The sequence below is a fragment of the Vicia villosa genome, linkage group LG2 (genome assembly GCF_029867415.1).
Source record: "Vicia villosa cultivar HV-30 ecotype Madison, WI linkage group LG2, Vvil1.0, whole genome shotgun sequence".
NCBI classification, from domain to species: Eukaryota; Viridiplantae; Streptophyta; class Magnoliopsida; order Fabales; family Fabaceae; genus Vicia; species Vicia villosa.
The window spans coordinates 164,623,989-164,638,799 of NC_081181.1; the positions used below are offsets into that span (position 1 = coordinate 164,623,989).

Here is a 14,811-nt window from a genome sequence, read left to right on the forward strand (position 1 = left end):
ATGGGGGCTACCAGATACTTTCAAGTATCTTGTAGTGCTTCTTCTGTCAACTCTCTTTCCTCACCGGTCAGAGTCTAAATAACCTATCAATTCAGCATCATCTAACTTCCCGGATGGAAACAAAAGGTCATGCTTTAGATTCCTTTTCACATACCTTAGAATCCTGACTATAGCTTGGTAATGAGTCCACTTTGGTATACTCATAAACCTACTAACCATTCCATTTGCATAACAAATGCCAGGTCTAGTATTACAAGCCAACTAACTGTTTAAAACTTGCATATACATGGTCACCATTAAAATCAGAATCTAGCTTATGGTTTATTTCTGAAGGTGTAACTGCAGATTTGTAATTCATCAGCCCAAATCACTTCAGAAGTTCAATTTCATACCTCAGTTGGTGCATAATGATTCCATTTTTAGAGTGAAGAATCTCCACCCCTAGAAAATACACCATATTTCCAAGGTCAGTCATCTCAAATGCATTCATCAGCACCTTCTTAAACTTGTTCAATTCAAAAGTACAACTCTTTGTCAGCAATAAGTAATCAACATAAAGACACACCAGAATCATATTGTCATTAGAGGTATTCTAAACATACACACCATACTCCATCTCATATTTTCTGAATCCTTGAAGTTTGAAAAATGAAACAATTTTCAAATTCCAAGCTCTTGGAGCTTGTTTAAGTCTTTATAAGGCTCTATACAACTTGTACACCATCCCTTCCTGATTCTTGTTCACAAATCCCGAAGGTTTTGACACATAAACCTCTTCTTCCCGAAGGACCATTGAGAAAATCAAATTTCATATCTAAATGCATCAAAGGCCAATTCTTACTAGCAGCCATAGGAATCACCAGTCAGATTGTTTCATGTATAACTATAGAAACAAACACTTCAAAGTAGTCTAAACCATAGTTATGTAGAAATCATCTAGCAACTAGCCTCACTTTGTGCTTTGCAATTGATCCATCAGACTTCAGCTTTATCTTAAAAACCCATCTGACGTTGATGGATTTCTTGTTTTTGGGCAACACAGACAACTTCCATGTTTGGTTTCTCTCTATTGGCTCAAGTTCTTTTTCCATGGCCTATAGCCACCCTTTCTTCTTTAAAGCCTCATTGATACTGACAGGTTCAAAATCCACCATAATGACACACTAAATAACTTCCTATTCAGAATCAATCCCAGTATCTTGCAGTAACTCACAATCTACAAGTTTCCTTGGTATCTAACGAATTCTTTGTGGTCAAGTTTTAAAGGTTGAACCACCTTTAGAAGATCCACCTTCAGAAGGCCCATCTTCAGGGCATAAACACCTTAAGAGATTGGATTCCAATCAGAGTCTAGATCACCACCAAAATCTAAATCATCATCAGATTTCCCTTCAGATTCAAACTCTTCTTCATAATGTAACTCACCTTCATAGTCTCCTTGATCAGTGCATTTGAATGCACATTCTCTTATGTTTGTACTTAGGCATTTGCGTAGCTTATTTGTTTATTTCACTACTAGAAATTTGGCCTACGGCCACGCTAAAATTTTCCACAGCTCAGAAACTGTGGCCACATATATGATTTGGCCATGGTTATCAAAGCGTAGAATTATGTTATAAATTATTGAATCCGGAGTATGAAACTGTGGCCTTTTACTTCAATTGCCACGGCTAGACAACTGCAGATATTTTTAGCTGCAAAGGCAAACCGCGGTTTTATAATTTTCACTTCAAACTATAACCCAAGCCTAAAAAAATATATCCCTCCAAAATTTCCCTCTTTTTTTTTTTAGTTTCCCTCTCATAATTTTTTTTTATAATTCTTTTTATTATATTAAAAAAGTAAAAAAAAAATTGAAAAGATAAATACGCTACGAAACCCTAAAATCAATCAAAGTTCTCTCTTCTTTCTCTTTCCCAAACACAGCCGCTCCTTCTCCTCCAACCTCCTTTCATTTCTCTTCTTTGTACAAGGAAGCAACAACGCCTCTTTCCCCTTCAATTTCACGATTATGGAAAATACAATGGAAGAACAGAAAGTTTTCCCGTCTTCCCCTCTATCGCTCTCGATGAACAACAATCAAGACCTCTCTCCCGATTTCTCTCTCGATTTCTATTCCTCTCTCGATCGATTCCTCTCCGCGTAGACAACAACAAAACCCTCTTTCTTGTTTTCTATCTCTCTCGCGATCGGCCCTCTCTTTCGTGAGCTTTCTATCTCTCGCGTTTTGCTTGCGGCCATGGAAGGAGCTTTGAAAGCTCATGTCAACAAGAACAAATTTTCACTTGCAAACAGGGATGGATATCCGGGTATGTTTCTCTCTATTTTCGTTTTCCTTTTTATGATATAGCGACAACAACTCATGTTTCTCTCTACTTTTTTTCAATTTTCAGACAATACACAAGGACAAAATATTTGCAGCAACTATTAACAGTAATATTGAGAGTACTCTCAAGAAAACTTTCTGTTGCTTCCTTGTACTCTCAAGGAGAAAGATCAGGCAGAGTCAGAACAACCGAAATCACATTCTGCTTTCTCTTTTCCCGAAATCGCAAGGCGTCTTCTCGCCGATCGTCTTCTAGCAGAAGCAGAAGCATCAGAAGAGGCTAATCTGAAATCCCCTTTCTGCTCCAGCAAGGTTTATTTTCATCTATACTTATACTCACTCACTAAATCATTAACTAACTCTTTGTCAATAGATGGATCTTCAATTTCGTATTGTTCCTTTTCTTTTTTAGCACAAGGTTCCTTTATTATCTCTTGAAGCTTTGCATCATCTACACATCTTCATTTTATTTAAGGTTGTTTTCGTTTGCAAAGTTTGTTGTATTTTGTTCAGTTTTAGAGTTTTGTTTTTGTAAGTTTTGCTATTTAGGGTTTCAAATACCGATTTTAGTTTTGATTCAGTATCTAGATGTGTTATCTGACAGCAGTTCTTGGTTTTGATTTATCTGCAGTTTTTGAAGAGGGCTTGTTGTTTTGATCAATATCAAAATGGCATGGAAGGGCAATGTAAGAAACTTCTGAATTGTGTGTTGTCTATGATTCTCATTGTTTTTTGTTTTGAATTGTCTGTTGTTTTGAATTAAGTGTTTTGTTTTGTTTTTCTGGTTTCTTGTTCTTACAAGTTGTAGCATGTAAGAAACATGAAGTGGAATTGATACTCTTTTTCAAACTCTGTTAACTTTGATTTTAGGAAAGCATTTCTGGAAATTAAATATTTTGTCTAGTAACTTAATATATGGTTTCCTTGCTTACATATCATGTGAAGATGTCATTGAATCAATTCACAACTCTCTACACCTTGCTGAAGAGTCAAATGATATAGCATGGCAGTTTGATGATTGCAACACTCTTCTGTTATTATCTCCTGTTCTCTTTGTTTGTGTTGCAACACTCTTCTGTTATTATCTCCTGTTCTCTTTGGGAACTCTGATCTTAATCATCTATTACAGATCGAAAAGGCTAAATTTATGTTTGTTTTGTTGGCCCACGAGCAGATCCAGGAATTCAATGATGTAAACAGCAATTTCAGAATCTTTCTTCTTTCTACAAGGGCTGGTGGATTGGGAATAAACCTTACTGCAGCTGACACTTGCATTCTTTATGACAGTGACTGGGTACTTTTTGACTTTTTCCTGCTTTACAGTATATACCTTGCAATCTGCTTATGACTTTGTTGTACTGATTTCGCTGAATTCCAGAATCCTCAAATGAATTTGCAGGCCATGGATAGATGTCATAGAATTGGTCAAACAAAGCTTGTTCATGTTTACAGGCTTGCAACTGCACAATCAGTAGAGGTATTTGGCAGTATATTATATTTGTACGGCATGTAACAAATGGCTTGTAATTTTGAGATGAGCATAGCATGGTCCTTTTACAGGGTTGAATGTTGAAAATAGCTTTCAACAAGTTGAAGCTTGAGCACGTGGTGATAGAGAAAGTACAATTTCATCAAGAACGCACAACGACTTCCATTATGGATGAATTGGAGGTTTGTATGTTAGCAGTAGTTTTTAATTGATATTTTCTCTTCCTATTTGTTTTGTATAAATTCTCTTGGATGTCGAAGGTTGTGGTTTTGGTTATTTACATGGCTAGCTAATTTTGAACTTGACTAGAATTTTTTTCTAATCTGTTTAATTGGCCTAAATAGATGAGCATGCAATCCTTTTAATTATCAATTAGTCTCATTCAAGTTTATACATCTTATACTACAATTTGCTTAAATTTTGTCGAGGATTAGTTGTATTGTAATGGATCAGTTATTTTAATCTCAATATATTGAATAGGATTATGTGGAATAAGAGATTAAATATGTTGATTTTGGGTTTGGGGGATGAATTTGTGGTGAGATTCTTGAATGTGTTATCAGCATCCTAATCATTGTGTGTGAGGAGGTCTTGATATTAATTAGAATTTGATTTTGCAGTGACAAAGCCTACTTTGTTGATCTATTTGTGAGAGCATCAAATGCACCAGCCATCAAGATGTATGAAAAGGTAATGATTCTGTACTTTTTATTTCCAATTAAACCCTCTCTTACTTCCCTTATGGGTTTATGCACAAGATTGTGTTAAAATGGTTTCTTTGCTGGACTTTAGAATGATCAAGGGGGTCTCTTGAGATGTTATTTTTTATCTATGCATTCCCTTGTTTTTTTGAACTGTTAGGAGGATTCGTGATCTACATGTTAATATCTTACATCATTAAAAAATAGCTGGATCCTTATACATTTGAAAATAATAATAAATGTAGCCTATAAAAATGAATTGTTAAACCTGCTGCAGTTTTGTGCTTGACAACTGTCAAGAATGAAGACAAAATGGAATTCAGCAGAATCCTAGAAGCCATTAAGGTGGTTGAACTTAAAAGCTTTGATTCTTATATTCTCATTTACATTTTCATATTCTAAATTTTGAATAGTTTGTTATATTTAACTAATCTATAATGTCTTGTTTTTTTTCAGGCTAACTTCAACGACAAGTATGAGGAATACAGGAAGAAGTGGGGTGGCGGTATCATGGGTTCCAAATCTCAAGCAAAAACTAAGGCCAAGGAAAGACTCATTGCCAAGGAAGCTGCTCAAAGAATGACCTAGAAGTTTTATATGCTTTTGGTTGTTTTAGAATTTGAGGATGTTATTCTTCTATATTTTTGACTGAGGTTTTCTTTTCATTCTGGCACATGAGTGTTTTGATTTTAAATATATTATTTGTCAACTTTTCTGATGTTCACACAACCAACATATTTCTATCAAACTCACCGGCAATGTCATCCTCTCTAGCACAACAAGCGTACTCTCCTAGTCATCCATGACCTTGTTAGATAATGTGAGCTCTTGTGTGTACGTTGGAAGTCTTTTTCTTACTACCTGGATCTTAAGAAATGCTAGTATTAGTAGTTTTCCTGTAATTTAGTGAAAGGTTAAAAGGTCATTTTATATTAGTAGTATTGGTAGTTTTTCTTACTACATGGATCCTAAGAAATGCTAGTATTCGTATATTTTAACATTATATATATATATATATATATATATATATATATAATGAAATATTTATGTAATGATACAGAAATAAACCGTGGCAAGATAAATGGTTTAGAAAGCATAACATTTAACAACGGTTTTAAATAGGTGGTGATAACCAAACCGTGGCTATATCTTGAACCAATACTGTGTCGTAAATGTTAAATTGAAACCGTGGCTTTACCATATAGCCACAGTTTTGCAGTCATGGCAAATACAAACCGCGGCCTTAATCAAGCTACCTAAACCGTGGCCTAAAAAGCCACGGTTATCAAAAAGGCGTGGTCTATACCAAAAAACCGTGGACTTTACTTTAGGCCACGGCCGCATACTCCACAGTTGGATTTCTGTGGCCAAACCGTGGCCTCAGCGTTACGCCACGGTTATTTTGCATAGAGCCTCGGTTTCCTGGGCGTGGCAGGAGACCTTTTTTCTTGTAGTGTTTTACTATTTTATTATGTTTTTAGAATTAAGTCTTTTTTTGCCTTTAATATATTTTCGTTTGTTGTTTTCAGCTTTAGAGGTTATTTGATAGCTGTCCACTATTTGGATCATAACTTGAGCTATGGGAATCAGATTGACGCGTTATAAGAAATCTAATAGAAAGAGCTACAACTTTTCAGTTAGAGTCAAAAGCTGATTTGGAGTGCATAATTTCCAGTTGTTCGTTGAAGTTTCACATTATAAAATATTTAGTTTTGGGCTGAATTTGGGTCGGTTTCTTTTATGTCTTCGACCCAGTTTGAGCTAGTAGTGAAAACCTTATTTTGTTTATAAGGCTTGTATCCGTCCTACAGTGCCATTCATTCATGATTTTATTTTGAGAGCTTTGTAGGTTTGGTCATGGAGAACTAATTCCAAGAAATTAATCTGTTGTAATTGGTTTCCGCTGACACTTTGAGGTTCTTTTAATTTCCAGTAAAAATAGTTTTCCTTTCAATTCTTCTCTTTGATATTTGTTGGCTTAATTCGATTAATCTTAGGGTTGATTGATTTATTTCGATGATTGCATGTTTCTATACTTTAATCGCGTTTTCTTAATTCGCATATGTTTATCGTGTTTGCTTAATTCACGATTGCTATATCTAATCCGTTTGATTAATTCGAAAATTAGGAACATAAATCATATAATATCAATTGCGCTTGTATGATTGTTATTATAATTGAAAAGGGAATAGAATATTTTTAGGAATTGGAAATTATTTGGGTCGATGATAAGTTGGGAAACAAAAACAATAGATTAATCATTTCAGTTTATTTTGATAATTACTTATTTGCACTATTTTTCTTAATCGAACAAAACCCCCCATAAATCATTTTGATCAATTGGTTAAAAATTATACAAGAATCCTTGAGATATAATACTCGAGTTGTCGTTACTGTAAACTATATTTAAAAAATTATCGTTTTTGATCCGTGCGCGACAGCGGATCACTCCTTCAGAGTCACACACATCTTTATACTCAAATTCAGCTTTAGAGTCACCTTCAGACTCTGATTCATCTTCAAATCCATAATCTCTTTCAGAGTCAGAAATAAATTCAGAATTTAACTCAGGTGTTAATGCTCCACCAGAGTTGGATTGCGACTTTTTCCTATCCCATGCTTCAGATTCTTTCACAATGTTGTCTATGCTAACTTCAAACTTGTTGGAGACTGGACAGTGGAGCTTATAAGCACTTATACGATGGTAACCTATAAGTAACATGACTCTGCTTCTGTCATCCAACTTGCCTCTCTAAGCATCTGGAACATGTTTGTAACAAACATTACCAAATCCTTTCAGATAGCTCACACTTTTCTTCCTTCTAGTCCACTTCTTAATAGGAACTACTCCCTTTATTTTATTTGTTGGAATATTTTGAGCACATATGCTAAAGTAGCAATAGCTTTACCCTACAATTTGTATTGAAAATTCTTCTATTTCACCATGCTCCTTGACATATCAAGCAAAATTATATTTCTTCTTTAAGCAAGACCATTGTGTTTGTAAGTTAAGAATGCACCTAAGAGGGGGTGAAATAGGTGCTTTGAACGATTTTTGTTTTAGAGATGTGTTACTATAATTTTCAGGTTTGATGGTGTTTATGAAAGCGATAAAGTGAAGAAATGTAAAGAACACTAGGGGATTATACTAGTTCCTCTCACAATCCTAGAGTACGTCTAGTCCCCTTACACCATGTAAGAGATTTTAATAGTTGGTAGAACCTTGTACAAGCCTAATACTAGTATATATACACAAGTTACTAACCAAAATCACTAATTCAAATCACCTTATGATTCAACCAAGTGGAAAACATAACAATCCTCTCTTTTCACTCTTTTTTCCAACAATCCTGGACGACAAGGTATACACATAATTCTGGATTTTTATAAGAAGTTAGAAGTAGTAAGACTTAAATCAATTACTTGAATTTATCTTCCCTTCCAAATATGATAGATCAATTATTCAACTTAAGTTCTCAACAACAAAAATATGATAATATATGAAAATGTTATGCAGAATGTTCTTGACAAAGTTTGTGAAAGATGAGTAGAAATAGGTAGAATAATTTTTGGAAGAGGTAATTTCAATTGAATTTTTTTTGCATTTTATAGATGAAGAAAAACTTTTGGAAAATCATTGCAATGGTGAATAAAGTAATATGAAAATGTCTTGTAATTATATGTAAATATGCAATGAAAAGGTGTTATGAAAAGGTGCAAGGATCACAAAATTTTTCAGAACAATTGTAGTGACAATCGATTGCACAAACATGGTAATCCATTATCATGCATCCAACATCCAAAAAAATTCAAAATTATGTTGTGACAATCGATTGCACATACATGACAATCAATTGTCATGCCTAGAAAATTCTTTTTTTGCTTTAGCAAAATGCAAACCAGTTTTGGTACAATCGATTGCACAAAATGGCCAATCGATTTTCATCCCTTAAATATTTGCAAACTTTTCTAAGTTAATTTTGGAAAACATGATAAATGATAATGCATATTAGATTTTGAAGTAGGAATGTTTTGAGCACTTAGTCTATGGATAATGGACCATATATTTGTACCTTAATTCCATAAGACACCATTGATATTGATTTATCCATCCAATAAGAACTTTTGCATCTTTTTGATTTTGGTTCCATTAAGTGCTTCATGTTCTTCATCCAATCATTTGTTATCATCAAAATATAATGCTCAATTACATTATCCTCACAATACTTCTTGAACTCTATGGAGTTGTACTCACCTCCACCATCAACTCTGTATGGAGCAGTAACATAATGCTCAATTACATTATCCTCACAATACTTCTTGAACTCTATAGAGTTGTACTCACCTCCACCATCAACTCTGAGAACCTTTAGACTATGTCCACTCTGATTCTTAGCCTTGACTCTAAACCTTTTGAATGCAGCAAACATCTCATGTTTGAACTTTAAGAGAGCTACCCATGTCATTCTTGTGAACTCATTTACAAATGACACAAAGTATTTGTTCCCTCTAAGTGAAGGTATTGGAAATGGTTCAAATACATCATAATTCCCCACACCTAAAGCATGTTTTGCTCTTGGAGGAACTTCTTGTGAGAATGGCATTCTTGGTTATTTGCCTCTCATGCATACATCACATGGTTTTTCTGGTGCTAAAATCTTAGGATATCCAGGAACCATATTGTTTGAACTCATATGCCATAAGCTTTTGAAGTTGAGATGCCCTAATCTCTTGTGCCATAAATCACTTTCCTTTACAACACTCGTTGCACTAAGGCATTGAGAGTCTGTAGATTCAACATTCACCTTGAATGTACCATTTCTTCCTTGTTCAAACTTCATAATCAGCTTCTGATTACAGTCATACAGCTTCAAGATATTTTTCTTCATAGTTACCAAAAAACCTTTTTCAATCAGCTGACCTACACTCATCAGTTTCTTTTCAAGCCTATAACATACCACATATCCTGCATCAATGCAATTTTACCAGTCTTCAGAGTCACTCTGGCATTTCCCATTCCTTTAACATTCAAATAATTATCATCAACACATATGATCTTGTCCTTTTTACTTGAGTCAAAATCAACTAGCCATTTCTTTTTTCAAGTTAGGTGATTTGAGCAGCCAGTATCCATATACCACAAAATTTCCATTTTTTCACCTTCATTCTCAGACGCCATCAATATCCTAGTTTCGTCCTCTGAATCTCCTCTTGCTATATTGGCTTCTTCACACTTGTTTTCTTTATTTGGCCAGCATTTAGAGGCAAAGTGACAAAATATATTATAGTTATAGCACTGAACCTTTCTCTTATCAAACTTCTCATTTTCCTTATGAACATTGTTATGTTTCTTCTCTTCAAAAGAATAATGTTCTGACTTTTGAACATAATTTTATTATTCTCTATCCATGTTTGCTTCTTGTTCTTCTTAACAAAAGAAGCCTTCAGAGCCTGTTCAGACTCCCTCTCATAGTTTCTTTCAGTCGCACACAACTCTTGTTATCTTAGATTTTTACTCTATTCTTGGGGTTTGGGTTGCTACAGACATATACTGCTCGAATCCTTATCTAAGATGATTATCTAGTAGTTTTTGGATTCTAATGATAGATTTAGAGCTGATATTCACTTGGGTATCTGTACTTAATGCGTCTGTGTTGGTTGTGTTGTGCTGAGAGATTGTCGACGCGAGTAACACGGTTGTTTTTTGTGTTGTTGAGGTTGATTGAGAGATCGCCTCCGAGATGATATAGTGGGTGTTGTGGTTTGATAGAAGAACTTCTAGGATTATAATTTAGTATAATTTAGTATGATATAATAATAATAGTAATAATAATAATAAATATAATAAAAATAATAATAATAATAATAATAATAATAATAATTATAATATCTTATCCAAGTGAAAGAAATGATTGTCACTAATTTTATTTTACAAAGTCAATACTAATTCCCTTTAGTTTAGACCTATAACCTATTAATAGCCCAAAGTTTTGGTCGAGAAAATGTTATTATCCTTTTAAAAAAACAAAGGTTCTCCACCTTTTTTGTTGCTAAATTTAGAATCACACCCTTACAATTTTAAGGACTACCATTGTTTATTTAACCATTCCCGAATTTGTTCTCCATTATATAACACAAACCAAGGATTATACCAAAGTACAAACCAACTTGGTTTTGATTGATATTGGTATTAGCTTCGCCAAGGTCTTGTTAATTGTTCTGTTAAGAAATTCAACTAATCTCAAGACCTTGGCATTTATACAAGTAGAAAAGAAAAAGAAAAATATAGTTAAACACATTACACATTATTATATAGGAAGGGAGAAAAAAAAAACACAAAAAGTAAGCATGGGAAAAATAATGGTAGAAAGTTCTACTATGATTGCCTTTATTCTCTTGGTTTTTGTCACCATTACTATTCCATGCACTGAGGCTGGAATTGCTGACTTTGATGATTTTCTTAAAAATCAATCTGATGAAGCCCATAAACTTGTTCTTGATTCTTATGTTCCAATTCCTGAAGAAATTGCAGATGACCTCAATCTTCATGTTAATTTGTAAGTATCTTTACATCAACTATTTTTTTTTTCAATTTATTATTATATATCATGCTAATTGTTACTCTATTAGAAGGAATAAAAACAATTGATATGATAATAATAGTTCATATTTTATGTACAAATCGAGTATTCTCGTACTCAACACTTCATATATATACTTGCAATTGTTATTCCTTTAAAGTAAAAAGAATTACCCTGATATAAAAGGTTTGCAGACAACAAACTGTGCTGCTATTTTTTTTATGGCCAAACCGATTCCCTTGAAAATTACTTTGATTCTCCGCATGTCTTGTCTCGGGCGCTAAAATGTTTAATGTGTCATATGCAAATAGTACGAAAACATGTTAGTTGTTTTAACACACTTTTTCATGTTGATAAGGTTAAGTTGAACTTTTTATTACTTTTCTATAAACATTAGTAATCTAAGGTTCGATACATTAATTAATACAGATTAATGGAAGATTCAAACAACACAAGGAGGGAATTGAGGCAAGGTAAAAAAAAATTAGGACCATGTGAAGCAACCAACCCAATTGATAGTTGTTGGAGATGCCAAAAAAATTGGGCTCAAAATAGATTTCAGTTAGCCAAATGTGGCAAAGGGTTTGGAAGAAGAGCCACTGGTGGACTTGGAGGCAGAATTTATGTAGTAACTGATCCTTCAGATAATGATATGGTAAACCCTAAAGTTGGTACCCTAAGACATGCTGTTATCCAAAAGGGTCCATTGTGGATCATTTTCCAACGTAGTATGGTCATTAGATTGAACCAAGAATTGATGGTAACTTCAGACAAAACAATTGATGGTCGCGGTGCTAATGTTCAAGTTAAAGATGGTGCTGGAATTACAATGCAATTTGTTAACAATGTTATCATTCATGGGCTTCGTATGACAAATATTAAATCTAAAAATGGTGGTCTGATTAGAGATTCTGTTGATCATGTTGGAATAAGAACAAGAAGTGATGGTGATGCTATTTCTATTTTTGGTTCTTCTAATATTTGGATTGATCATCTTTCACTCTCTCAATGTGAAGATGGTCTCGTTGATGTTATTCAAGGTTCTACTGGTGTCACCATCTCAAATTGTCACATGACAAAACATAATGATGTAAGTAATTTTGCTTTAATATATTCTTATTATATTTTTAACTCTGAGATTTATAATTCATAAACCTCTTCTACAGTCTATTAAAATGACACAGACACTCTTCAAGTTTTTAATGACAATTAAAAACCGTAGTTATATATGATATTTATCTACGATTTTTTGTTTGTCACTGAATATATATGTTACAAACCGTAGTTGTATGATATTTATCTACTATTTTTTGCCTGTCACTAAACATATATGTTTTATTTTTTTTTACTAAACATATATGTTAAAAACCGTAGTTCTATATGATATTTTTCTACGATTTTTTGTCAGTCACTGAACATATATGTTACAAATCGTAGTTGTATATGATATTTATCTACAATTTTTTGCCAGTCACTAAACATATATGTTAAAAACCGTAGTTGTATATGATATTTATCTACGATTTTTTGTCTGTCACTGAACATATATGTAAGTATATGACAAAGATGGCTACTATTGCAGGTTATGTTATTTGGAGCAAGTGATACATACAATGGTGACAAGGTAATGCAAGTAACAGTAGCATTCAACCACTTTGGTCAAGGATTAATTCAAAGAATGCCAAGATGTAGATTTGGTTTTGTCCATGTTTTAAACAATGATTACACACATTGGCAAATGTATGCAATTGGAGGAAGTGCAGGACCAACCATTCTTAGTCAAGGAAATCGTTTCATTGCACCATTCAATACTGCTGCAAAAGAGGTCACACATAGGGATTATGCTGCAAGTGGAGTTTGGAAAAATTGGCAATGGACTTCAGAAATGGATGTGTTCATGAATGGTGCTACATTTACACCATCTGGATCACCAATCAACAAAGCTCCATTCAAGAAAGGCTTTATGATGAAACCAAGACATGGATCTCATGCTAGTAGACTAACAAGGTATTCTGGTGCCCTAAATTGTGTGGTAGGAAGGCCTTGTTAGAAAGAAAAATACCGTCTTTATGATGTTTTTTTTTTAATTTATTTAAAAAAAATGTATTTATAGGAAATGGCACACGCCTGCGCACACGCACAAATAGCACGATTTTTTTAATGTTTTGTTAAAAACATGTATTTATTGTAGCGTTGTTGTGTGAAAGGGAGGTGAAGTCATTCCTTTGATTTAGATGTCAAGAAATAAAGAGATTGTTCTGAGTTATTTTTAAACTTCATTTTTGGTGTGTTGCTTATTTTAAAAGTTGTAGTCACTCATGACAAATTCAATAAGATTATGAATTTTATATTTATAAATTATTTTTCTTTGTTACTTTTTTAATATATTTTTTTTATATATTGATTATAGAGAGTGAATGGTTTCTTTTGTTACAAGAAAAATACAAAATAAGTATGAAACTAATGTGGCTTTAGCTTATAATAGGGATCATAATTGAAAATGGAATTAATATCTCTAGAAATCATATTGGTTATTATGATTTGTAATGTGACATTAGGTTGATGATCTGGTTACCGTCCAACAACTATGCAAAAATAGAACAAAACGTAAAAAAATTATTACTTTGTATTACAAATTATAGATTAGCAATAGCCTTTAGGTTCTTTTCTGTTTTTACTTTTGACTTGAGTTTGTTAATTTATGAGTTGGTTCAAGTTGTTTACATATTGGTTGAAGATATATTTTACAATTTGATCAACCATCAACACTCTCCTCTATATTAAAGAGAAGACTTAGATGTAATTTTAGTTTCTTTATTTTAATTTTTTCGTCTTTTTAGTCATTCTATAAAAATAAAAATAAATCTTTTTGGTCTTTTTTGATATTTCTTTGTGTTTTTGTTGGCCCCCTCTAAATTTGTATACTTGATATGTCAAGTTATAACGTGAAAATAATTCTGTAGCACCACATCTAATTTTTGTTAGACACATTAGAGTAAAACATTTTATATTATTGTTAATTATATAAAATTGCGGTGATTTGGCTAGCAACTACGTGGAGTATTTGGAATAGACGTAATGCAATGATTTTTAAGAACGAACATTTTAGTTTCGTAGAGTGCATGTCGGAGATTCTCTTCAATTCTTGGAATTGGCTTAACTCTTATTATAAACTAGCGGATAATTGTAACTGTCATGTTTGGAATACTTTACCGCTCATGAATTTTGAGTAGTAGAGGCTTTCCGTGTTGTATTCGGTTGGAGTACCCCTTATATTCCGTTTTTAATCCAATTGCTTATTAAAAAAAAATTATATTTAAATTTTGTTATAATGTATTTAAGTGTATGGTTTATTACAAATTTTACATGTGAATTAGTAAAAGGGTTGGTAACCAATATTGGCAAGTTAAAAATTTATTTGATGACCATACATGTCATAAAACAACATAAAATACACAAGAAAGATTGAGTGGCTTTCCAATAAATTTTTACATATAATAAGACATGGTCCGGACATGAATCCAGTAGGACTAATTGTTGAATCTGTTGATAGAGGAGTGAGATTGAAATTGTCACCTGACCAGAAATATATACCCAAAAAAGAGAAATGGAATTGATTCAAGGTGGTGGAATGGACCAATTCGCTCATTTAAGAATTTATGCATAAGATTTACTAAAGTCAAACTCGAACATGTAATGTACAATACTCTGACT

General features: G+C 33.1%; 1 protein-coding gene and 1 long non-coding RNA gene across 9 annotated transcripts; both read left to right on the top strand.

Annotated features, from left to right (window-relative positions):
* The first annotated feature begins 1,886 nt into the window (after positions 1–1,886).
* LOC131652828 (uncharacterized) lies at positions 1,887–5,107 on the top strand. 8 transcript variants are annotated; one of them, XR_009298835.1, is made up of 10 exons: positions 1,887–2,309; positions 2,394–2,638; positions 2,739–2,801; positions 2,958–3,030; positions 3,501–3,620; positions 3,726–3,803; positions 3,887–3,997; positions 4,436–4,505; positions 4,794–4,861; positions 4,973–5,107. It is a non-coding gene; the product is annotated as an uncharacterized LOC131652828 (long non-coding RNA). The 8 variants fall into 8 exon arrangements; XR_009298837.1 differs by having other exon boundaries at positions 2,958–3,012; XR_009298840.1 differs by having other exon boundaries at positions 2,958–3,012; positions 3,557–3,620.
* A 5,568-nt stretch (positions 5,108–10,675) lies between these two features.
* Positions 10,676–13,376, top strand: LOC131647318 (pectate lyase-like). The gene is made up of 3 exons (XM_058917218.1): positions 10,676–11,073; positions 11,527–12,187; positions 12,680–13,376. The coding sequence occupies exons 1-3, from the start codon at positions 10,865–10,867 to the stop codon at positions 13,145–13,147; spliced, it is 1,338 nt and encodes a 445-aa protein (XP_058773201.1). The 5' UTR covers positions 10,676–10,864; the 3' UTR covers positions 13,148–13,376.
* Positions 13,377–14,811: the final 1,435 nt, after the last annotated feature.